General features: G+C 46.9%; 1 protein-coding gene across 2 annotated transcripts; it reads right to left on the reverse strand.

The window, feature by feature from the left end:
• Positions 1–189: 189 nt before the first annotated feature.
• On the reverse strand, positions 190–26444 carry LOC144683629 (adiponectin receptor protein 1-like). Of its 2 annotated transcripts, none has more exons than XM_078546843.1 (8): positions 26321–26444; positions 21548–21710; positions 15973–16092; positions 14862–15033; positions 13835–14021; positions 12766–12953; positions 4555–4748; positions 190–1134 (listed from the first exon to the last, which is right to left on the reverse strand). In XM_078546843.1, the coding sequence occupies exons 1-8, from the start codon at positions 26395–26397 to the stop codon at positions 1006–1008; spliced, it is 1230 nt and encodes a 409-aa protein (XP_078402969.1). In that variant the 5' UTR covers positions 26398–26444; the 3' UTR covers positions 190–1005. The 2 variants fall into 2 exon arrangements, with proteins under 2 accessions (XP_078402969.1, XP_078402968.1); XM_078546842.1 differs by having other exon boundaries at positions 21548–21728; positions 26321–26442.

The raw sequence follows: 26444 nt of genomic DNA on the forward strand, positions 1-26444 counted from the left end.
TTAATAGGTGAGAGGTGTCTGGGCTCGCGGGTGCAACACTTCTCTTTCCATTTTTGCCTCTGACACAAACACCATCTCACTTGTGTATAGCATGGAAAAAAGGGCAGAGCTAAGTGCTCCCCCATCTCAGGCAAGCATCAATCTCCAAGGATCCTGGAAATAATCTCAATTTACCACAACAAAAACAAGAATGTTTAGTCAGGTCTAGACCAATCTTTTTATTGCAGGATACAGATCACTCATCAATATCAGTGCATCTATTCTAGCACTGCCTATATACAACAGAACAGCCCCTCCCCCCAAGATTTAACTTAACAATGCCTGTGAAGAAATGTACATGTCTATAAAGGCAATCAGAAAACCCCTTAAAATAAATACTGTGTTGCAAGTACATGACTGAATATAAAGTGCCCGCACATCAGAGCTACCATACTGCTAGGTTTAATATCTCCACGCTCTCCCACACTTACAGTCACAGTCCTCACTAACAGATTTTGGCGACTGAGGGAGAAGAGCTGAGCAGAATGAGTGACATAACATAATCTGAAAGTGCTCAGTAAGCCAGTGTTCACCAGAATACTGCCGAGGATTACTCCAGCCTCAGACAGGGCAGGGGCTTCCCATTAGTCGGAGTACGAACTGGTCATGGTGTTACGAGGCCGAGTTTATTGTGTGTGTGGAAGAGCTGGCCATCAGGAGCTCCCAATGTCCCCAGTGTTACTACCTCTTTGGGGGCTCTCAGACAAAAGTTACTGTGACTGGGGAGAGGGGGGGGAAAATCACGCTAACATTTGCTCAGCCTCTCTCTCAGCAACTCCCCCGCTCCCCAACTCTCACCCATTTCAAATGTTCACTGATGAAAGAGGCTGTCCATTTTGTTTCTGAGGTGAGGGAGGGCAAGAAAGGAACATTAATTTGTTTTGAAAAATAAAAGAAAATGAAGAAAAGACTTTCAATGCACTTTAGGCCTTGTTGGTAGAGAATTCTCTACAGTAGTCCCACGTCTCAGAGCAATGAATCATCTGTGCAACCTCCCTCCAGCCCATATCGAAACTCCTGTAGGTTGGAAACGCCATGGAAGTGAACAAAGGCTGCAACTACTACCAGGACATGAAATAGCTGGTGTGACTGGAACTGGGTAGAGAAAAGGAAAAGTGTTGGTTAGTAATGCCCAGACTCAGCATGGGGAAGGAAAGGCTGGTAGCTGCATTGATTGTTTACAGTCAACTATTCAAAACAATCTAGAAAGAACTTGATTTTCTATAGCACCTTTCATGACCTCAAAGTTCATAAACCAATGAAATACTTTCAAAGTGCAGTGAGATATAGGAAACGTGGCAGCCAATTTGTACACAGCAAGCTCTCACAAACAGCAATCCGATACCCAAGCAGGTAATCTGTTTTTCAGTCTTGATTTGAGGGATAATTATTGGCCAGGACTCTGAGAAGAACAAAAGTAAAATTCTGGCAATCTGAAATAAAAACAGAAATGCTGGAAATGCTCAGCACATTTGGCAGCATCGATGGAGGAAGAAACAGAGTTAACGTTTCATCACAACTGTTTTGACCTGAAATGCTAACTCTGTACCTGCTGAACCAAGGCTAAAACAAACAAAATTGATTAAAAACAAAGTGTAGGGTTCACTTATTGCCTCAGTGGAACAATCCAGCAAGTAGCTGATCCATGGCAATCAGATAATTCCACAGTTTGATAGCAGATCTGTGCAGGGATAATGGATCCACACTACAATTGCCTTTAGCATCTGTGAATTTAATAGTTACTTGGTAGTACAGAACTTGAGTATTGCTGAAAAAAGACATTTTAACAAAGCTTTTTGTCTTGCACTCATCAGGACAATCGCAAGAATACCAATGTCAGGGGAAGCAACAACGTTATACTGTATGAGAGAGTGCTGATTGGTTGGCAGGTAGACACTGATTGATAGAGGCGTTGCCATAGATAATGCACCAGTTGATGGTGACTGATAGTTAACTGCCAAGCATTGTTTGAAATTTTAAACCAGGCAACTTGATTCTAATTGGTCAAGGCATTGCCCTGAGGAATGAACCAGCAAATGGCTGTCACTTATTTTGCTTAGCTGAACAGGCGCAACATGTGTACATGTTCTTTCTGCCTGCAAAGAAAAAGGCCCTGTGTTTTAATATATGTAGCTTTCAGTACACGCAAATGCACCACACTGCAAGCCCAACTGACAATCTTAAATTGGTTGTCAGCGTAATTTTTAGCACACTGAGGATTACTTAGCAAATGTTGTCCAATCACAGAAATCACATCTAACGTTGGACACAACTCAAAAGTTACTGTGACTGGGGGCGGGGCGGGGTGGGTGGGTGGGGGGAAATCACGCTAACATTTGCTCAGCCTCTCTCTCAGCAACTCCTCCACTTCAAGTGTTCACTGACAAAAGAGGCTGTTCATTTTGTTTCCGAGGTGAGGGAGGGCAAGAAGGGAACATTAATTTGTTTTGAAAAATAAAAGAAAATGAAGAAAAAACTTTCAACGCAAACACGGCCTGGTTGGATACGGTCTGTACCTTGCCTGTTGTGAACAGCGGCTGGGACATGCTGTTTGATACGTTCCGCCAGTCTTAGGGACATACAGCCCGCATACCCAGCATCACATTGGCACTGAAATTCATATACCATATTACTCATTTGTGAGATAGGCAGAACGTCTTTTTGACTCAGTGGCAGCATCCTGTTAGTGGTCAATACCACTCATGTCGCTACTGCATAGCAGCAGCATGAAACAGCTAACTTCACCTGTTGTTCAAGTTTTTGAGATATCTTGCCCTTCTAGAGTAATCCGAGGTAGACTGGGCACTTTTCAGGGCCGAAAGTGACGGCCTTAGGCCTGTTCATGAGTTTGCACGATTTACAGTGCATATATATGGGCTGCCCAAGACACACAAAAGTGATGTCCCTTTTCGCCTCACCTTATCTATGACCAGTTCCGCACAGCATGAATTGGCCAAATGGTTGAGCAAATAGTTACAACCAATTTTGAACAAGTGTTCTACAGACACAGTGAATGATTCCTTCACATTTGCGAAGGCCGTACAGGACTTGCATATCAATAGCAATGCTATGTCTATCTGCTCATTTGACATTGCTAGCCTATTCACTAATGTTCCACTTAAGGAAGCCATGGATTTTTGCGCTGCAGCACTATATCATAGTGATCTAAACCCGCCATCATCGCGTGAATCAGTATTCATTGAGCTTATGAACTCGGCAACTTGCTCAGTTGAGTTCAGTTTTAACAACACCATGTATGCCCAAATAGATGGTGTTGCCATGGGATCCCCTCTAGGCCCAGCTCTCGCAAACATCTTTGTTAGATTCCATGAGAAACCCTCTCTTCGATAGAATGACACCTAACCACCTACCACTTACGTATTTCTGATATGTGGATTATACATTTGCTATATTTAAATCCGTAGCAGCATGTAATAATTTCCTTGCGTGTCTTACTGGGCTCCAACCTGCACTCAAACTCACCTTCAAAATGGAGAAAATGAACTCCCTTCCTTGACGTACTAGTTGAGAAGTCTGCCAGGGGGCTCTCTGCCACGGTTTACCGCAAGCCCACCTTCACTGGTCAATACACGCACTGGAATTCTTACAGTTTCACGTGCTATAAAATTGGCCTTATCGGCAACCTCGTAAACAGGGCCCAAGCCATTATGCAAGCTTGATGCTGAAATAAGGCACATTAAAGACATCCTGTGAGAGAATGGTACCCTGATCAGATCATTTCGCGCTGTATATTGCACAAACTCATGAACAGGCCTAAGGCCCTCACTTTCGACCCTGGAAGGTGCCCAGTCTACCTCAGATTAATCTAGAAGGGCAAGGTATCTCAAAAATTTGAGCAACAGGTGAAGTTAGCTGTTTCACACTGCTACTTTGCAGTAGCAACACGAGTGGTATTCGCCACTAACAGGATGCTGCCGTCAAGTCAAAAAGATGTTCTGCCTATTATACAAATGAGTCATGTGGGTATATGAATTTCAGTGCCAATGTGATGCTATGTATGTAGGCCAAATGTCCCAAAGACTGACAGATTGTATCAGACAGCATGTCCCAGCCACTGTTCGCAATGGGCAAGTTACAGACTGCACCCAGCCAGCCTGTGCTTGCAAAACTCAAAACAGTGTCCAACATTAGATGTGATTCTGCGATTTGACAATTTTGCTAAATTTTCCTCACTGTGCTAAAAATTACACTGACAACTAACTTAAGATTTTCAGTTGGTCTCGCAGTGTGGCACATTTGCATGGACTGAAAGCTAGATATATTAATACAGGGCCCTCTTTGCAGGCAAGTGATGCAATACCTACACTCAGTGCCAACCTCAATACTGAAACTAAGCTTACAATCCAAGGTGAATTTGACCAGCCTCTGAATGCACCAATTTGACTGGAACCTGTCACTGACTGGCGTCTGGGGCAGCTCAGAGCTTGCTGATCTGGGCCATGTCGGCTCCAGTAACAGGGTAATAACTGGTTGAAGAATTGAGCTGTACATTACCCAGATATCACATTTGCCGGGGAAGAATCGTTCTGGAATGCGAGCAGCGTATAAACCAGCCCCAGTGATGTACATCGCAGCCATCAGGAAAAACCAGCCCATCTGTCCAACAGTCGTCGCTTTTACAAAACCTTCAGCGATGGTGAAATGTAGAGTGGGGACAATACCACTCAGGCCAAGACCAAGAAACACACCTGGAGAAACCAATGGAAGAGGAGTGAATACACAATACACTGCACACACACTGACGTCAACAATACGTGCTGTATGGCCGTGCGCACCACAGGAAATCCCGTCCATGCACAGATTCACCAACCCCTTATATCATCATTGTGCATGCAAAGCCTCTGCCCGCTAGCCCCCCATGGCCCCTTGCCACTCACTCTCATCCATTCGCTCCCTCCCACTTCCTCTCGAGCCCCTTGCCACTCCCTCCCACTTGCCCTGCAACTCGTCACTTCCTTCGTCACTGGCTTGCTTACCCCTGCTCACTTGCTCCCCGCTCTTCTCGCTTCTCCTGCAGCCCCTTGCCTTTCCCTTCCCTTCCAGTTGGTCCAGAAGCGAGCCAGAAAAGGAAGCAGTGAGGAGCCGAGGCAAGGGAGTGGAGGATGTGAGGAACCAGTGACGGGAGCAGTGAGGGGCCACATGGGAAGTCAGACAAGAGAATGGGGAATGTAAGGAAAGAGCGAGGAGAGTGGTGAGGGTCTGTGGGAGAACTAGAACAGTGTTGGATTTTTTTTTACCACCTTTGTTCATTTTAATGCAGACAGCTGTCTGGGATGTCGCAGGTTCTTCGTTGTATCTGCACATGTGCAAGCGTGCTCTCCCTAGTGTTGCGGCACAACTAAATGTATTGAATTATGGATGTGAAGCTTGGAGTGTTGGGAAAGAGGAAGAAAAGAAAATCAACAGCATTGAAATGTGGTGCTTAAGAAGGATCCCAAGGATAAGCTGGGTAGAGAAACGAACTAATGAAATACGGAATTAGGCCAGAAGAACAAGAGTTCTTTCAAATAATATCAAAAAATGATAAATAGAGTTCTTCAGATATGTGATCTGTGTGGAAGGATTGGAGTGCCTAATCACCACCGGATCAAAAGACCAACAAAAAGGAAGCAGCTAGACAACATTAAAGCAGCGCGTCCAACAATGCAATCATCCAGTGTTGCTATAATCTTTAAGTTTGGAAGACCATGATTGCCTGAGTTGTTTGGCATGGCACTTGGGTGACAACTTCTAATCAGTCTTAACGTCTAATTTGTACATGTGTGCAACATAGTAACCTTAAAATCTTTATCGTTTATAAAGGGATCTGAATCTTGCACTGGCCTTGTTGTCATAGTGCATTCTTGTGTCTGTTCAGCACCAAATTGGTGGCAAAAATAAAAAGGCACTTTTAGAGCTCCAGGGAACTGGTCATTACATTCTAGTGGGCAGTGGATGTACAAACGTATGAAAATGACAGACAAAAGACCCGCTGCTCCATCAAGCCTGTTCTACACCATGATGGGTGGACAGAACTGTCGTTAATCACATTCTTTTGCCACCTCTCACACGCACTCACATCCTTTCAACATTCCGGGGGTTAGCATTGACCAGAAGCTGAGCTGAACTAGCCATATAAATACTGTAGCGACAAGAGCAGGCCAGAGGCTAGGAATTCTGTGACGAGTAATTCACCTCCTGACTCCCCAAAACCTGTCCACCATCTACAAGGCACAAGTCAGCAATGTGATGGAATGCTCTCCCCTTGCCCGGATCATTGCAGCTCCAACAACACTCAAGAAGCTTGACACCATCCAGGATAAAGCAGTCCCTTCCAGAAACATTCACTCCCTCCACCACCGATGCACAGTAGCAGCAGTGTGTACCATCGATAGGATGCACTGCAGAAGCTCAGCAAAGGTCCTTAGGCAGTACCTTCCAAACCCACGACCTCTACCAACTAGAAGGACAAGGAGAGCAGATACATGGGAACACCACCACCTGGAAGTTCCCCTCCAAGCTGGAAATATATTGCCGTTCCTTCATTGTTGCTGGGTCAAAATCCTGGAACTCCTTCCCTAACAGCACTGTGGGTGTACCTACACCACATGGACTGCAGCGGTTCAAGAAGGCAGCTCACCACCACCTTCTCAAGGGCAACTGGGGGTGGGCAATAATGCTGGCCTAGCCAGCGAAGCCCACATCCCATGAATGAATAAAGAAAAAGCTATTTAAAATGTTTGCTTTTCTTAACTGGGAGCCAATAACAGTCAGTTAGCACAAACATGATGAATGAACAGGACTTGATGCATGTTAGGATACAGGCAAAGTCTGGGATGAGCTTAAGTTTGGAAGGTGGAAGATAGGAGATTGGTCCAGAGTGTGTTAGAATAGTCAAGTAGACAGGTAACAATGACATGAATGAGGATTTAGGAGCAAATAATCTGAGGCAGTGGCAGAGTCATGCAATGTTACGGATGCAGTAATAGTGATGGTGCAAGTGCGGTCAGGAGCTCATCTCAAGGTCCAACATTACACTAAGATTGCAAACATCCTGGTTCAGCCTCAGACAGTTGCCAGGGAGAGGGATGGAATCGGTGGCAAGGGAACAGCCAATGGTTTTGATCTTCCCAATATTTAGTTGGAGAAAATCTCTGCTCATTCAGTACTGGATGTCGGACAGGTGTCAGAAAATTAAGAGAGATTGGAGGATCGAAAGTAGAAGTAGAACTGTTGTCAGCGTACATGTGGAACTCAACATTGCATTTTCGGATGAGGTCACAGAGGGGCAGCATTTAGATGAGAAATAGGAGGTGGCCAAGGATAGATCCTCAAGGGATACAAGTAGTAACAGTGTGGGAGCAGGAAAAGAAACCATTGCAAGTGATACTCTAGCTATGATTAGACAGATAAGAATAGAACCAGGCAAGTGTAGTTCCACCCAGCTGGACAATAGTAGAGATGCTTTGGAGGAAGTTGTGTGGAGTCAACTCTGTGAAAAGCTGCGGACAAGTCGAGAAGGACAAGGAGTCCCAGTCATATAGGATGTCATTTGTGACTTTGATAACAGCCATTTAAGTACTGTGGTAGGGGCAGAAAGCTAATTAGAGGGTTTCAAACATGTAAGTTCAAGAAAGATGGGCACGGATTTGGGCGATGGCATTACTTTCTATGACATAACATACACAGACTGTGCACACTACAGACTACGCACACTACCCACACACGGACTGTGCACACTACAGACCGTGTACACTACCGACCGTGTACACTACCCACACACACAGACTGTGCACATTACAGACCGTGTACACTACCCACACACACGGACTGTGCACACTACCCACACACACGGACTGTGCCCACTACAGACCGTGTACACTACCCACACACACGGACTGTGCCCACTACAGACCGTGTACACTACCCACAGACGGACTGTGCCCACTACAGACCGTGTACACTATCCACACACATGGACTACGTACACTACCCACACACGGACTGTGCACACTACACACAGTGTACACTTGTCATGAAGCTATTAATGTATATAATATTTTAGAAAATATTTTTCTTTTAAATTAGAGGTTTAGACTGTGGGTATGTCTTAATTGGATTATAGCCAGCTAGTCTGGGTGCTTTGGTATGTACTAGTTTTGAGATGTAAGAGAGATAGCGTGCATTTGCATTTTTTGAATGGAACGTTCAAGAAGTAGGGTGAAAACTTGACACCTTTCTAGCAGCTACCAAGCCATATGTTTAGATTACTAATAAAATTGGTATAATGAATGGGGTTTCATTGTTAAGAGGTAAAGTTCAAAGAGACTGGTGAGACAATGAGAATTTGAATTCAATGGTGGTAAGTATAACTTCAGTAGTTTTCGGGTGTGCTGAGCAGGGGCAATGTAAGATCAAAAGGCAGCTGCAAACCTCCAACTGGCTCCACAGTGAAAAGAACCTCATCTTGAATTAGGTGAAAATGCTTTTCCTGGTGTTTGGTTATGGGTTGCTGTTGCCTTAATGTAGATTAGTTTGGGAATTTGTTAAAAGTTATGATAGTAGTAATTTGTATATTTTAACCTGTGTAAATTAATAAAATGTTTCATTTAGTTTAATATAAAACCTCGACAACTAGTGGTCAGATTCCTGAGTTTAGAGTCGCATCTCAAACATAACACTTAACATTATAGGTTATGACAGTTGTTTAAAGTTTCCCTCTGGGATTTTTTAAATAACTCCACTTTACCAACTACCCGCACACATGGACTGTGCACACTACAGACAGTGTACACTACCCGTACACATGGACTGTGCACACCACCCACACACATGGACTGTGCACACCACCCACACACATGGACTGTGCACACAACACACCACATGGAGTCATAGAGGTCTACAGCACAGAAAAAGGCCCTTCGGCCCATCGAGTCTGCACCGGTCAAACAAGTACCTAACTATTCTAATCCCATTTTCCAGCACTAGGCCCATAGCCTTGTATGCCATGGTATTGCTAGTACATTCAAATACTTCTTAAATGTTATGAGGGTTTCTGCCTCTACCACCCCTTCAGGCAGAGTTCCAGATTCCCACCACCCTCTGGGTGAAAAAATTCTTCCTACATCCCCTCTAAACCTCCTGTCCCTTACCTTAAATCTATGCCCCCTGGATATTGATCCATCCGCCAAGGGGAAAAGTTCCTTCCTGTCTACCCTATCTATGTCCCTCATAATTTTATACACCTCAATCATGTTCCCCCTCAATCTCCTCTGCTCCAAGGGAAATAACCCCAGTCTATCCAATCTCTCCTCATAACTAAAACTCTCCAGCCCAGCCAACATCCTGGTAAATCTCCTCTGCACTCCCTCTAGTGCAATCACATCCTTCCTATAATGCGGATTCCAGAACTGCACGCAATACTTTGGCTGTGACCTAACCAGCATTTTATACGGTTCCAGCATAACCTCCCTGCTCTTATATACTATGCCTCGGCTAATATAGGCAAGTATCCCATATGCCTTCTTAACCAACTTATCTACCTGCCCCGCTACCTTAAGGGACCGGTGGACATGAACACCAAGGCCCTCTGATCCTCGGTACTTCCCAGGGTCCTACCGTTCATCATGTATTCCCGTGCCTTGTTTGTCCTGCCCAAGTGCATCACCTCACACTTATCCAGATTAAATTCCATTTGCCACTGATCAGCCCATTTGACTAGCCCGTCTATATCCTCCTGTAATCTAAGGCTATCCTCCTCACTATTTACCACCCCACCAATTTTCGTGTCATCCACGAACTTACTGATCAACCCTCCTATATTCAAGTCTAAATTGTTTATATATACCACAAACAGCAAGGGACCCAACACCAATCCCTGTGGAACCCCACTGGACCCCAGTCACAAAAACAGCCCCCGACCATTACCCTCTGCTTCCTGCCACTCTACCAATTCTGGATCCAATTTGCCAAATTGCCTTGGATCCCATGGGCTCTTACCTTCGTTTTATCAGTCTCCCATACAGGACCTTATCAAAAGCCTTGCTGAAGTCCAAGCAGACTACGTCAAATGCATTGCCCTCATCTACACACCTGGTCACCTCTTCGGAAAATTCAATCAAATTGGTCATACGTGACCTCCCCTTAACAAAACCATGCTGACTGTCCTTGATTAATCCCTGCCTCTCCAAGTGTAGATTAATTCTGTCCCTCAGAATTCAATAGTTTCCCCACGACTGAGGTTAGACTGACTGGCCTGTAGTTCCCTGGTTTTTCCCTTCCTCCCTTCTTGAATAATGGTACCACATTGGCTGTCCTCCAATCCTCTGGCACCTCTCCTGTGGCCACAGAGGTATTGAAAATTATTGCCAGCGCCCCTGCTATCTCCTCCCTTGCCTCACTCAACAGCCTGGGATATATTTCATTCAGGCCTGGAGATTTATCCACTTTTAAGCCTGCCAGACCACTTAGAGCCTCCTCCCTTTCTATGCTAATTTCTTTAATTATATCATAGTCCTTTTGCCTGATTTCCATACCCACATCGTCCCTATCACTTGTGAACACTGACACAAAATATTCATTTAGAACCCTACTTACGTCTTCCGGCTCCACACACAAATTACCACTATGGTCCTTAATGGGCCCTACTCTTTCCCTAGTTATCCTCTTACTCTTAATGTACTTGTAAAATAACTTTGCATTTTCCTTTATTTTACCTGCCAATGTTTTCTCATGCCCCCTTTTTGCTCTCCTAATTTCCTTTTTAAGTTCCCCCCTACACATTCTATACTCCTCTAGGGCTTCCGCTGTTTTGAGCCCTCGGTATCTGCCATAAGCCTCCCTTTTTCTCTTATCCAATCCTGTATATCCCTCGACATCCAGGGTTCTCTGGATTTGTTGGTCCCACCCTTTTTATCTTTACTGGAATATGTTGGCCCTGTACTCTTCCTATTTCCTTCTTGAACGAGTCCCACTACTCTGACGCAGATTTACTTAAAAGTAGCTGCTCCCAGTCCGCTCTGGCCAAATCATATCTGATTTTATTAAAATCAGCCTTCCCCCAATGTAGAACTCTGATTTCTGGCCCATCCTTGTCCTTTTTCATAACAACCTTGAATCTAACGGAGTTATGATCACTATCTGCAAAATGCTCCCCCACTGATACCTCTACCACTTGCCCGGCTCCATTCCCTAAAATTAAGTCCAGGACCACCCCCTCTCTTGTAGGACCTTCTACGTACTTGCTTAAAAAGCTCTCCTGGATGCATTTTAAGAATTCCCCTCCCTCTAAACCTATCACACTGTGACTAACCCAGTTAATGTTGGGAAGTTGAAATCCCCCACTATTCCTACCCTATTATTTTTACATTTCTCTGAAATTTGCCTACATATCTGCTTTTCTATTTCTCTCTGACTGCTTGAGGGTCTATAGTACACTCCCAGCAATGTGATTGCTCCTTTTTTGTCTTTAAGTTCTACTCATATGGCTTCATTTGAGGAGCCATCTAAGATGTCATCCCTCCTTACTGCTGTAATTGATTCCTTGATCAATATTGCGATAGCCCCTCCTCTTTTACCTCCTTCCCTGTCTCGCCTGAAAATGCTATATCCTGGAATATTGAGCTGCCAATCCTGCCCCTCTCTCAGCCATGTCTCTGTGACAGCAATGACATCATACTTCCATGTGTTAAATTGCCCTTAACTCATCTGCCTTATTCCTCAGACTCCTTGCATTAAAATAAATACCATCCAACCTTGCCAAACTCCCTTGTGCCTTAACTGGTCTATAATTTCTATGCCTTCCAGGCTCATTTGCTCTCCCTTCTAATTTTGGCTGTGCATCTCCCCCTGCTGAACCTCCTCTCAGGATCCCATCCCCCGACCAAGTTAGTTTAAACACTTCCTAACAGCACTAGCAAACCTGGATTGTGCACACAACCCACACACGGACTGTGCACACAACCCACACATGGACTGTGCACACTGCAGACAGAAATTGAACATTTCACTGTACACAATACATATGTTGATTGTACATTATGTTGTGCGTGCACTGTAATATGCAGAATCAACAACAGTGCATGCTACACAGATTCTGCACACTACACTAAGTATAAAATGACTATGCACATTATACTCCACACAGAAACTGACACAAAAACAGAATTACCTGGAAAAACTCAGCAGGTCTGGCAGCATCGGCGGAGAAGAAAAGAGTCGACGTTTCAAGTCCTCATGACCCTTCAACAGAACTCTGTTGAAGGGTCATGAGGACTCGAAACGTCGACTCTTTTCTTCTCCGCCGATGCTGCCAGACCTGCTGAGTTTTTCCAGGTAATTCTGTTTTTGTTTTGGATTTCCAGCATCCGCAGTAGTTTTTTGTTTTTATCTCAGACACTGACACGTCAGTTATCAGATATACAGAGCCATGTAGCAAGATGGCAGGTGGAAAATACTGGGAGAAACAAAGAATTTGATCAAGTGTGTGGTTTCTTTTGTAATTAGCTATGACATTAGTCGCCCAGCCCATATTATGAATGATACACACAGCTGAAGAAAGAAACAAGTCAGACCTAGTGTGGAGGCAATGTTACTGGTTGTCATTTCTGCCATTAACATCCAACCGTATGGATCAGAAAGCTGATTCCAGTGAAGCTGATGAGATAGCTGAAGCTCTGTTTCTCTAACCCTTCTTTCCCATTATACTGACCGTGACAAGATTCTCACCTGCTCTTGTTAGTCGATGTTTGGGAGTTGCAAATCGATCCCACTGAGCAACAATGATGGCTGATATTCCCAGAGCACAAACGATGCCCAGGTAGATGAGCCGGGGCTGGGGGGAGCAGTAGAAGGAGTAGTATAACCAGGGTACGAAGCTGCCCATGATAAGCAAGGCGATTCCAGAATAGTCCAGTCTAGAAACAAAGAGCAAAGACATGAAAGGCAGAGCAAAACTGATTGAACATCCCAGCGATATGTCAGCACGTGAATGACAAACATAACAACTTTCACTTATATAGCACCTTCGGTGTAGTAAAATATCCCAAGGTGTTTCATAGGAGCGTTATCAAACAAAACTAGACTCCAAGTCGCATAAGGAGATATTAGGACAAATGACTAAAAGATCAAAGAGGTAGGCATTAAGGAACATTTTAAAAGGAGGAGAGAGAGGCAGGGAGGTTTAGGGAGGATATTCCACAGTTTACGGCTGAGGCATCTGAAGGTATGGCCACCAATGACAGATGTGCAAGAGGCCAGAATTGGAGGAGTGCAGAGATCACAAAGGGTTGTAGGACTGGAGGAAGTTACAGATTTACTGGGGGGTAAGGGCACGAAGGGATGTAAAAACAAGGGGGAGATGTTGGAAATTGAGCCGTTGCTCAGATGAAAGGCAGTTTAGGTCAGTGAGCACATACAGCAAAATGACAGAACATACCAGCAATACATCAGCCTGTGGAGAACATTTATATACCCCACAAATGAGAGAATATAGTAGGAATACATCAGCCTGTGGAGAACATTTATATACCCCACAAATGAGAGAATATAGCAGGACTTTGCACTCAGTTCTGTCAGTGACCCAATGTAGAACCACTGTAGTACTGGAGTGGGTTCCCAATCTGTCACTCACCAGATATATTCCAGAGAACCACCAGCTCACCTCACTGACCAGTGTAGGTCATCCTGAGTTATGACCCTGTGCACACGCAGCCCTCACCCAAGCACAGGGTGTACGTTACTTCACACTAGAACCCTCACCGTTGCGTTGTGCAGGATCTGAGTCCCCTATACTCACTTGGAGAAGGTTCTGGAGACTTTCTCAGAGTGACAGTAGACCGTGTGGAAGAGCCAGGAGAAGCTGAGGCAGAGAACAGCTCCCAGAAAGAACATGCCGAACACCACCTTCTCCTGCAGAGGGGCCATGAAGTACATGTTCGGTCTCAGCAAGGTCAGGATTCCCAAACACAGGAAGAAGACAAAACCTGTGAATGAGCTGCAGTTAATAAAGGTTCATCGACCAGTACACCCGACTAGAGAGCTGCCAGAGGCATATCCATCAGCGTTAAAACAAATCTAGTTTGAAAACCTCTCTCCCATGCACTCACTCACGCATTGATTGACACTTTCATCCACACTGATGCTTCATTCCCATCAGTGGGTGAGGTTTACCGAATCGGACTGCATAAATCTCCAAGCACTCTCAGTCTCCATTGTCCGTCTCATCCCTCCCCACTTGGTTCCCTCTCCCTCTTTCCTTATTCTCCCTAACATAGGTTTACTTCCCTCCTTCATTCTCTCTCCCCTCAGTTCCCTCCCCCTCCATTCTGCCTCTCCTTCCTCATTTTCCCTAACCTTGGTTTACTTCCCTCCTTCATTCTCTTTCCCCTTGGTTCCCACCCCTCCCCCATTCTCCTTTCACTCGGTTATCCCCTCCCCCATTCTCCCTCTCCTGGGCATCTCCCTCCCTATGTCACCTTTCTTTCACTGTCGCAGGATCAAAATCCTAGAACTCTCTCCCTAACAGCATTGTAGGTGTACCTACACCACATGGACTGCAGCGGTTCAAAAACGCAGCTCACTGTCCCCTTCTCAAGGGCAATCAGGGATGGGAAATAAATGCTGGCCTGGCCAGCAGCATCCACATCCCATGAAAGAATAAAAAGAAAGGTGGCACTAAAAGGCTGTACTCTGACTAACAGCATGAAGCCGATTTTAAGGTGCACTTAATTTATGGACAGATTAATAAGGAAGAGGAACTAAAATCAAACATCTAAGTTACAGAGGGGGTAATAATGCAGATGTGAATTCCTTCTTTTTCTTACCCAGCAGATGTGTCCAGATGTTCCCCGTCTCTGTGTGGATCCTAAAGATACTCTTGAAACAGGCTCGGAAGGATGGCATAGGTGGCCTGTGACCATACAACAAATAATCATTGTCCTTCAACCAATCTGGGAGCACGTCATAAGGGATCACTCGCCAACGACCTTCCCAAACCTGCAACACAGGATAATGGTTATCACTGGCACCGGTTATCTCCCGCACCCGTTATCAGACCCTCCAGTTCTCACACGCTCTGGTTGTCACTGGCTCTGGTTTTTACCCACACCAGGTATCACTGTGCTTGCTACGTTTTAGAATTGTATTTTTAAACCACGCCTTAGAACAGACAAACCGATAATCAGAAACACAGTTGTCATCAGCCCTTTCCATGGAGAATGCATCACAGGCAAACATCATCACCCTCACATTTAGTAGGGCACCACCCATTTCATTACTGAACAAGGCTGTGAAGGGATTTAGATACTGAGAAGGATCCTGAAATGGATGTATTGAGCAACAGGAACTGGTACAGGTCAATGTGAATGAGACTAACAGGTGAATGGCCTTAGCGTGGGTAGGGTACATGGAGCAGGAGATTTGGAGACTCGAAGGCTAGCAAGGAAATTAGTAAAATCTGGAGGTGTTCAATAGTGTACAATGTTTTGGTGGTTGATGGCCTGATGTAGGGACAACAGGTAATCTTTTGAAGGTAGATAAAGTGACCGAGAGCAGATCTTAGCAGGGACCGCGGAGGTGATGGTGCGCAGAAGGGAGAAGCAGCCATTGCTGGAGGTGAGCTTGCAGCATTCTGGATTGATATAACTGGAAACATGTACTGACAGTAGCATGGAGCTAGGTGACAGATGGTTGGAAGGGATGAGTGTATTGAGCGAAAGGTCGGGGAGGGATAATGCACTAAGGGCCACTTTGGTACTGTGAGAAGGATGGAAACTAGACTGAATGAATTCAAGTTGGGAGTTACAATGTGTTATGCATACCGTGGGGCATAGAACGTGTTACGGACACCATGGTGTGCAGAACGTGTTATGGACACTACACAATTAGAATAGTGTTACTGACACTACACTTCAATAGTGTGTTACTGAGCTGTACCTTGTACACAAACTCCTCCATCTTTTCCATTGCATGGTGGGCCTGCAGAGGCAGGGTAAGGACTCGCACTTCCTCTTCCTCCTCATGTTGTGTTGTAGAGTCTGTCTGGAATTCCATGCCCTACAGAGTAATAGCAGTGTCAGTCAGTGGGTGATCTGGAATCACTAACGTTCTGCGACTGAACCCAACTGTGTGCTTCACAGTTAAACACAGATTCTTATCTATTGGTTTCTTTCACTGTTGTTCTGCTGTTGTCTCCTGTATGCACAGACCCTCACTGGGAACTGTAACACTTGTGTCACATCCCTCCAGCACCTTGCCCAAGGAGCCTCTCCCCTCCTAGACTGTAAGTGTAACAGACTGCAAACCATTGCTGAACCTGATCCTAGCCTCATTTAATATCCGTACAGATTGTTCAAATGATTCCCTGGATAATGAATAGAGCAGGAGCCCCGGCTAATATTTTGGCTCCCTATCACATGGGCATTGAAAATCACTGGCTGCTCCCACTCAGATCAGCCAATACAGAAATCCAGCCTGGAAGCCTTGCTCCTGCAGGCTCAGTGCTAATGTCGAGGATCAAGGACTGAATCATGAGGGGAACAGAAATATTTTAAATAAATTGTTTAATGTTTCTAGTTCAAGAGCAGCAGCATACCCACAAAAGCCAATTTCCATTTTAACTTGAAGGACACTTGTCTCTGATTCAGATTGTCATAGGTTTAAACCCAACTCCTACACAAAGTTAAGACTTACACTTCAAGGCAGTAGAAGAGATTGTTTAAGTTTCAGCCGTTTTTGGATTGAGACATTAAATCAAGGCCCTTTCAGGTTGATGTAAAAATCCCTGAACATTTTACTCAAAGAGCTCTTGGTGTCCCAGCCAATACTAAACACTCAACCCCCACCAATACTGGTCGTTTATCAGATTTGTTCTTTTTGGGATCTTGCTGCGTACAACCATTTACATATTTGCCTGCAAGAAGGCTTGCACTGACATAGTGCCTTTCACAACCTCAGGACTTCCCAAAACACTTTACAGCTCATGAAATGTAGTCACTGTTGTAATGTAGCAAATGCAGTTACCAATTTATTCAGAGCAAGCTCCCCCACAAACAGTAATGTGATAGGAACAGATTAACTATTTTTTCAGCAATGTTGATAGAGAGATAAATATTGAGCAGGACACTGGGGATAATTCCCCTGATGTTTTTCAAACTGGCACCATGGGACCTTTTATGTCCACCTGAGAGAGAAGACAGGGACTCGGTTAAACGTCCCATCTGAAAGGTGGCACTTTTGAACAGTGCAGCACTCCCTCTGTACTGCTCTGGAGTGGTAGCTTAGATTTCATTCTCAAATTTGAGTGGGCCAATGATGAGTAGATAGCAGGAAACGTGGATATTACAGGGTCAGCCAAAGGACAGTGTAACCATAACAGTTCCTTCTAACCGATGTTGATGTTGGTGGAGATTCTCTACTTCCTTATAGTCTCTGCTTAGACTGAAACTGGTGACAGATCTGCCACCTCTCTCATTAACACTTACATGTGCACTGAGCCTGTTTAAACACCCCACGCTTGTCTCAAAGTAACACTGCATCCTGGTGCACCAAATGCCGACTATGGCAGCACCTGTTTAGGTCAGCCCCAACCTTTCTGAATTACCATAGATGCTCGTGTAAAAGTCAATCTTGCGTAAAAGGTGACCACATGTTTCTTGGCCTAAAAAGCCCTAATTTTTCATAGACCTTGTGTAAAAGTCAACCTTAGTTTTTCAGGGAATCAAAGCCCAAAAATTTCTGAACCAAGTATAATGCTGGAGATGTTAATGATTTGATTTAAGTGTAAGTGTGTTAATACTAACAAAAATGAGTACCGGTAAATAAATGTTTAACACATTTATACGTTTTAAGTTTTGTTTTTATTAATTAAATATTAAAGAATGACAATGAACACACAATAACCCCTCAAAGAAATTACACCTGTCAACCCCATCAACCCCATGATGCTTGGCCTAAAAAATTGGTCTCAAAAATCCAGTTTTTCACAGAATGGTTACAGCACAGAAGGCCATTCACCCAGTTGTGTCTATGCCGGCTGTCTGAATGAGCAATTAACTTAGTGCCATTCCCCTACCTTCTCCCCGCAGCCCTGCATACTCTTCCTTTTCAGATAAGAAATCTAATTCCCTATTGAAGATCTTGATTGACCTGTCTCCATACACTCTCAGGCAGTGCATTCCGGATCCTAACCCCTCGTTGCATGAAAAAGCTTTTCCTCATGTCTCCCATTGCTTCTTTTCCCAATTGTTCTCAATCCTTCCACCAATGGGAACAGTTTCTCCCTATTTACTCTGTCCACACCCCTTTTCTACACTCTCTCCAATATCTTCACAATACTCCAGCTGAGGTACAAAAGATTCACGAGAATGGTTTCAGGGTGGAGGAACCTCATTACGTAGATAGATTGGAGAAGTTGAAACTGTCTTCCTTGGAAAAGAGAAGTTTGAGAGGAGATTTTATAGAGGGATTTAAAATGCTGAGGGGTCTGGACTCAGACCGAAAAACATTCATTAACCACTACTTTCTATTTCCTGTCACTCAGCCAATTCCGTATCCATGTTGCTACTGTTCCTTTTATTCCATGTGCTCTAACTTTATCAAATACCTTTTGGAAGTCTATATAAACCACAACTATAGTATTACCCTGATCAAACCTCTCTGTTACCTCATCAAAAAATTCAAGCAAATTTAAAAAATTAAAAATAAACACAATCTGTCCTTAACAAATCCATGCTAGATTTCCTTATTTAACCCACATTTGTCCATGTGACTATTTTGTCCTGAATTATCATTTCTGGAAGTTTCCCCACCACCAAGATTAAAGTGACAGGCCTCTAATTGCAGACCTTATCTTTACACCCCTTTTTTGAACAACATTTGCAATTCTCCAATCTTCTGGTACTACTCCTGAGCCAAAGAAAGACTGAAAAATTATGGCCAGTGCCTCTGCAATTTCCAAACTTATTTCCCTCAGTATCCTTGGATGCCTCGCATCTGGTCCTGGTGCCTTATGAACTTTAAGTACAGTCAGCCTATCCAATACCTCTGCCTTATCAATTTTAAACCCTTCAAGTGTCTGAATAACCTCCTGTTTCACCATGACCTGCACAGCATCTTCTTTCTTGGTAAAGACAGGTGCAAAGTATTCATTTAATAGCTCAGTTATGTCCTCTGCTCCGTGCTTAAACCCTCTTTTTGTTCCCACTCCATTTTACCACCTTTTTACTATTTATATGCCTATAGAAGACTTTGGGATTCTCTCTTATGTTGGCTGCCAGTCTCTTCTCAAACTCTCTCTTTGCTTCTCCCATTTGCTTTTTAACCTCCCCTCTGAATCTTCTACATCAATTTTTTTTTTTATATGCTCATGGAATGTGGGCATCGCTGGCTAGGCCACTATTTATTGCCCATCCCTGACCACCCTTGAGATGGTGGTGGTGAACTGCCTTCTTGAACCTTTGCAGTCCATGTGGCGTAGGTACACCCACAGTGCTGTTCGGGAGGGAGTTCTTGGATTTTGACCCAGCTACAGTGGAGGAACGGCGATATAGTTCCAAGTCAGGACAGTGAGTGGCTTGGAGGGGAACTTCCAGGTGGTGGTGTTCCCATGTGTCTACTGCCCTTGTCCTTCTAGATGGTAGTGTTCGTGGGTTTGGGAGGTGCTGTCTAAGGAGCCTTGGTGAGTTTCTGCAGTGCATCTTGTAGATGCTGCCACTGTGCGTCAGTGGTGGAGGGAGTGAATGTTTGTGGATGGGGTGCCAATCAAGCGGGCTGCTTTGTCCTGGATGGTGTCAAGCTTCTTAAGTGTTGGAGCTGCACTCATTCAGGCAAGCGGAGAGGATTCCATCACATTCCTGACTTGTGCCTGACTTGTAGATGGTGGACAGGTTTTGGGGAGTCAGAAGATGAGTTACTTGTCATCGGATTCCTAGCCTTTGACCTGCTCTTGTAGCCACAGTATTTATATGGCTAGTCCAGTTCAATTTCTGGTCAATGGTAACCCCAGGATGTTGATTTTTTTGAAAATTCATTTACGGGATGTGGGCTTCGCTGGCTGGGCCAACATTTATTGCTCATCCCTAGTTGCCCTTGAGAAGGTGGTGGTGAGCTGCCTTCTTGAACCGCTGATGTCCATGTGGTGTAGGTACACCCACAGTGCTGTTAGGAAGGGAGTTCCAGGCTTGTGGGGGATTCAGCAATTTGGACATTGACTGCTTCAGAATCTGAGCGGTCAGGAATGGTGAACATTGTGCAATCATCAATGAACATCCCCACTTCTGACCCAATGATGGAAGGAAGGTCATTGATGAAGCAGCCAAAGATGGTTGGGCCAAGGACACCATCCTGAGGAACTCCTGCAGTGATTTCCTAGAACTGAGATGATTGAACTCCTCCAACCACAACCATCTTCCTTTGTGCTAGGTATGATTCCAACTAGCGGAGAATTTTCACCCCGATTCCCATTAACTCCCATTAGTCTCAGTTGTATTATCCACCTGATATCTGTCATCAGCACACTTTTTCTTCTTCATCTTAATCTCCGTCTCTTTTGTTATCCAGGGAGCTCTGCCTTGCCCTACCTTTTCCCCTTGTGGGAATATTACCTTGACTGTGCCCAAACTCTCTCTTCTATTTCTTCAGTTTTGCCTGCCAACCTTTGATTCCAATTGATCTGGGTCAGATCTACTCTTACCCCATTGAAGTTGGCTTTCCCCCAGTGAATTATTCTAACTCTTGATTGTTCCTTGCCCTTTTCCATAGCCAACCTAAACCTTATGATACAATGATCACTGTCTCCTAAATGTTCCACTACTGACACTTGATCCACTTGGCCCACCTCATTCCCAAGAACCAGATCCAGGAATGCCCTTGTCCTCATTGGACCAGAAACATACTGTAGAAAATTCTCCTGAACACACTCTAGGAGCCCTTGTTCCTCTTTGCCCTTGACACTACCACTGTTCTAGCCTATATTCGGATAATTAAAGTCCCCATTATAACTACTCTATAATTCTTGCACCTCTCTAATTCCCTTGCAAATTTGTTCCTCTTAACATGAGTATATACAGTAATATACTTTCTCCTTCCCTACACATCACATGTCTCTTTGACATATTGGAGGAGGTGGATTCACGAAACAGAGGTCCAGGGACTTGATAGGTGGGAGAGCAAGATATCAGGATCTCTGTCCCATAAAGTGGAGCAAATGTATAAACACTAACTGAGACAGAGGCCACAGATATTAAAACACATTTAAATGAGATGCCACCAGGCACAGCCATTCTCCACACTGGGGTGTCCTCCTGCTGTACATACATCAACCTCAATGAGAAAGCTTTCAGTTTCTGAGTATAAACTGTCATGAGTTCAAGGGTGCAGTTTAATGTCAGCCTTGGGATGATAATTATAACTCAAGGCAACTTCATGTTTGCAGTTTGACAACATTCAAATACTGAGAATACAGCTTTGAAATTCTCTCTCGCCTCCCTGCCCCTAGGCCTCCAGTACTTACTGTTGCTGAATCTCCCCCAGCCTGGGACTCAGTCTTCTCCTCCAGCAGTTCAGTTAATTCGACATCATTTCTCTGGCTGACACTGCTGGAGTCTCCACGTGCTTCACTCGGTGATCTCTGGGCAGGCATGGATGTGGCCTTCTTCTTTGCAGCCTGGGAAAGGCTAGAACAAAACATCAAACTAATGTAATGAAGAATCAAAGGATAGTATGAAGTCCTGCCACATCTGCTCCTCCTACAGACCATGTACAATCTACTCTACATGCACCCTACCCCACCCATTTAATATCCATCTATGCCCACTACTTAAACCTTGACATCCCAACCCTACACAAACAACAGCACATTGAGATCAGGGACAAGGACGTGGCTATTTCAGCCACTCAGTCAGCGTCAACCATTTGCAGTAGGATTAACTATTTCAGTTACTGAGTAAACCTTAACTATGTTAATGCTTTCCTCAGTCCCATAGCATTCATATCTTTGTTTTCAACTCCTTTCAGTGCCTCACTCCACCCTATCTCTGCAACCTCCACCAGCCCTACAACTCATGGAGATCTCTGTGTTCCTGCAACTCTGGCCTCCTGTTTCCTTTTCCCCACCATTGGCAGCCATAGCTATCTGAGCCTTCGCTCCGAAATTCCTTCCCTGAACTTTTCTCCTCTTTTGAGAAGCTCCTTAAAACCTACATTTTGACTGAGCTCTTTTGGCCACTTGTCCTCATGTCTCCTTTGCCTCAGTGGCAATACTTGTCTGATTATACCCCAGTGAGGCACTTTGGACCTTTTGAATGGTAAAGTCCCTATAGAAGTGCAAGCTGTTGTTGTAAAAATATCAATGGTCAGTTTAGAAGCTCTCTCACCCACAGATTGCGCTCTCTCCTCCAATGATCCAGTTTTATCTCCATCCCACATTCACTTCCTGTTCTGTCACCCTCATTAATCCTCAAGTCTCTTTCTGCCCAGATCCCAGGCTCCCATCAATCCCCTCATCTGTTTGTGTATTTTTAATGAAAGATATCAGGGAATAAGAAATAGGAACAGGAGTAGGCCACATACCCCTCAAGCCTGCTCCACCATTCAATTAATTCAAGGCTGATTTTTGACCCCAACTGCATTTTCCTGCCCATGATCCCATGATTCCCTGAGACCAAAAATCTATCACAGCTTTAAATATATTCAGTGTGGAGCATCCACAACCCTCTGAGATAGAGAATTCAAAAGATACACAAACCTCTCAGTGAAATTCCCCCTCATCCCAGTCTTTAATGATCGACCCCTTATCCTGAGACCCTGTTCCCATGTTCTCCAGCGAGGGGGAAACAACCTCTCAGCATCTATCCTGCCAAGCCCCTCCAAAATATTATGTTTCAATGAAACCAAATCTCATTCATCTAAATTTCAGAGGACATAGGCTCACTTTACTCAATCTCTCCTCGCAGAACCACCCTCTTATCCCAGGGATCGATGTAGTGAATCTTTGCTGCACTGCCTCCAAGGCAAATGTATCCTTCCTTCGATAAGATGCACAATATTCCAGGAGTGGTCTCACCAAAGTTCTGTGTAATTGCAGCACGACTTTCTTACTCTTCTGTACTCCAATCCTTGCAATTCTCAATCTCTCCCTTTTGCTTTTCTTTGATTTTTCTCCTATACATTTTGATTTATCCTGCTCTCTCCATTGATCTTCAGAATCCTCTTCCTTCACCCCCGATACCTCTCCCTCTCTCCATTCACCCCCGATACCTCTCCCTCTCTCCATTCACCCCCGATACCTCTCCCTCTCTCCATTCACCCCCCGATACCTCTCCCTCTCTCCATTCACCCCCGATACCTCGCCCTCTCTCCATTCACCCCCGATACCTCGCCCTCTCTCCATTCACCCCCGATACCTCGCCCTCTCTCCATTCACCCCCGATACCTCGCCCTCTCTCCATTCACCCCCGATACCTCGCCCTCTCTCCATTCACCCCCGATACCTCGCCCTCTCTCCATTCACCCCCGATACCTCACCCTCTCTCCTATTCATCCTTAATATCTCTCGCCCCCTCCATTCATCCCCGATATCTCTCTCTCACTCCATTCATCCCTGATGTTCCCCTTTCTTATTGGTCCCATGATCTTTCCCTCTCAGATTGATCCCCAATATCTCTTCCTCTTTCGTATTAATCCCTCTTAGTCCCACTGGCCCCCGGATCTCTCTCTCTCCCATTGGTCCCGATCTCTGTCCACCAATAAAACCCTGGACCCTTACCATTGATTTGCCTCTTAACTCCATTCTCGCTCAGTTCTTCAGTTTATCTCCAATCTCACTCCACATTATCTTAGATCACCCTCTCATTTACAGCTAATTTCTCCCATATATCCCTGATCTCTCTCATTCATTGATTCGAAGGTGTCCCTTTTCCACAGGTGTCTCTCTCCCTGCCAACCCCAATATCTCCAATCAATCTCCTTCCCTCTCCACCCTGTGCCCTCTCTCTCTCCCCTCCCTCCGCCTCTGCCCTCACTCGCCCCCACCCCCTGCTCTCCCACTCCCCCAACCCTCTGCTCCCACTCTCTCCATCCCCTGTTCTGTCTCTCCACCCCTTCTCTCTCCACCCCCCTCCCTGACTCTCTTCCCTTCTCCACCCTCTGCTCTCTCTCCCTCTCTCTTTCTGCCCCGTGCTCTCTCTCTCTCTCTCCACCCCCTGCTTTCTGTTGTGCTCCCTCCCTTTCTCCACCTCAATCCCCTTCTCTCTGTCTCACCCACATCACCTGCTCTCTCTCCCCATCTCATGCTCTCTCTCCATGCCCTGCTTTCTCTCTCTCCCTCTCTCCACCCCACTGTCTCTCTTCCCCCATCCCCTGCTCTCTCTCTCCCAACCCCTGCTCTCTCTCTCTCTCCCCCTGCAATCCCCAGCTCTCTCTGTTTCCCCCCAATCCCCAGCTCTCTCTCTCCCCGCCAATCCCCAGCTCTCTCTCTCTCCTCCCCAATCCCCTCTCTCTCTCCACCAATCCCCTGCTCTCTCTCTCCTCCCCAATCCCCTGCTCCAACTCTCGCCCCGCCATCACCTGCTCCGTCTCTCCCCCTCCACCCCCTGCTCCGTCTCTCGCCCCCCCACCCCCTGCTCCGTCTCTCCCCCCCGTCCCCTGCACCGTCTCTCACCCCCCGTCCCCTGCACCGTCTCTCACCCCCCGTCCCCTGCACCGTCTCTCACCCCCCGTCCCCTGCACCGTCTCTCACCCCCCGTCCCCCTGCTCTGTCTCTCACCCCCGTCCCCCTGCTCCCTCACTCACCCCCCCCGTCCCCTGCTCCCTCTCTCACCACCGTCCCCTGCTCCCTCTCTCACCCCCGTCCCCTGCTCCCTCTCTCACCCCTGTCCCCTGCTCCCTCTCTCACCCCCGTCCCCCTGCTCCCTCTCTCACCCCCGTCCCCCTGCTCCCTCTCTCACCCCCCCGTCCCCTGCTCCCTCTCTCACCCCCCCGTCCCCTGCTCTCTCACCCCCCCGTCCCCTGCTCCCTCACACCCCCCGTCCCCTGCTCCCTCACTCACCCCCCCGTCCCCTGCTCTGTCTCTCACCCCACCGTCCCCCTGCTCCGTCTCTCCCCCCCGTCCCCCTGCTCCGTCTCTCCCCCCCGTCCCCTGCTCCGTCTCTCCCCCCCGTCCCCTGCTCCCTCACTCTCCCCCCCGTCCCCTGCTCCCTCACTCTCCCCCCCGTCCCCTGCTCCCTCACTTTCCCCACCGTCCCCTTCTCCCTCACTCTCCCCACCGTCCCCTGCTCCCTCTCCCCCCCGATCACCTGCTCCATCTCTCCTCCCCCCCCCCATCACCTGCTCCATCTCTCCACCTGTCTCTCCACCTCCCCCCCCCATCACCTGCTCCGTCTCTCTCCCCCCCCCCCCCACCCCATCACCTGCTCCCTCTCTCACCCCCGTCCCCCTGCTCCCTCTCTCACCCCCCCGTCCCCTGCTCCCTCTCTCACCCCCCCGTCCCCTGCTCCCTCACACCCCCCGTCCCCTGCTCCCTCACTCACCCCCCCGTCCCCTGCTCTGTCTCTCACCCCCCCGTCCCCTGCTCTGTCTCTCACCCCCCCGTCCCCCTGCTCCGTCTCTCCCCCCCGTCCCCCTGCTCCGTCTCTCCCCCCCGTCCCCTGCTCCGTCTCTCCCCCCCGTCCCCTGCTCCCTCACTCTCCCCCCCGTCCCCTGCTCCCTCACTCTCCCCCCCGTCCCCTGCTCCCTCACTCTCCCCCCCGTCCCCTGCTCCCTCACTCTCCCCACCGTCCCCTTCTCCCTCACTCTCCCCACCGTCCCCTTCTCCCTCACTCTCCCCCCCGTCCCCTGCTCCCTCACTCTCCCCCCCGTCCCCTGCTCCCTCACTCTCCCCCCCGTCCCCTGCTCCCTCACTCTCCCCACCGTCCCCTTCTCCCTCACTCTCCCCACCGTCCCCTGCTCCCTCTCCCCCCCCGATCACCTGCTCCATCTCTCCTCCCCCCCCATCACCTGCTCCATCTCTCCACCTGTCTCTCCACCTCCCCCCCCATCACCTGCTCCGTCTCTCTCCCCCCACCCCCCATCACCTGCTCCGTCTCTCCACCCCCACCCCCCATCACCTGCTCCGTCTCTCCACCCCCACCCCCCATCACCTGCTCCGTCTCTCCACCCCCACCCCCCATCACCTGCTCCGTCTCTCCACCCCCACCCCCCATCACCTGCTCCGTCTCTCCACCCCCATCATCTGCTCCGTCTCTCTATTTGCCGCGCTCGCTCCGCCTCCCCCTCTATTCAGTTTTACCTGGCTGTTCTCCGGCCTCTTGGCTGATCCAGGTGTCGGGCCCGGGCCACCCTCGCCTCCCGGTCCGGTCCAGGCATCAGGTCTGCTTCCCCCGGCAGAACCACTTCCGGGTCTCTGTGTACTT

Source organism: Cetorhinus maximus, chromosome 8 (genome assembly GCF_964194155.1).
Source record: "Cetorhinus maximus chromosome 8, sCetMax3.hap1.1, whole genome shotgun sequence".
NCBI lineage: Eukaryota > Metazoa > Chordata > Chondrichthyes > Lamniformes > Cetorhinidae > Cetorhinus > Cetorhinus maximus.

Bases quoted from the DNA above. Each gene is read 5' to 3' on its own strand.
- LOC144683629 (XM_078546842.1), bottom strand. From the start codon at position 26,397: ATGCCTGGACCGGACCGGGAGGCGAGGGTGGCCCGGGCCCGACACCTG. The intron at 21,729-26,320 runs GTAAAACTGAAT...TCATTACATTAG, and splicing joins AGAGGCCGGAGAACAGCCAG to TTTGATGTTTTGTTCTAGCC. The intron at 4,749-12,765 runs GTGAGAATCTTG...TGGTTTCTCCAG, and splicing joins ACATCGACTAACAAGAGCAG to GTGTGTTTCTTGGTCTTGGC.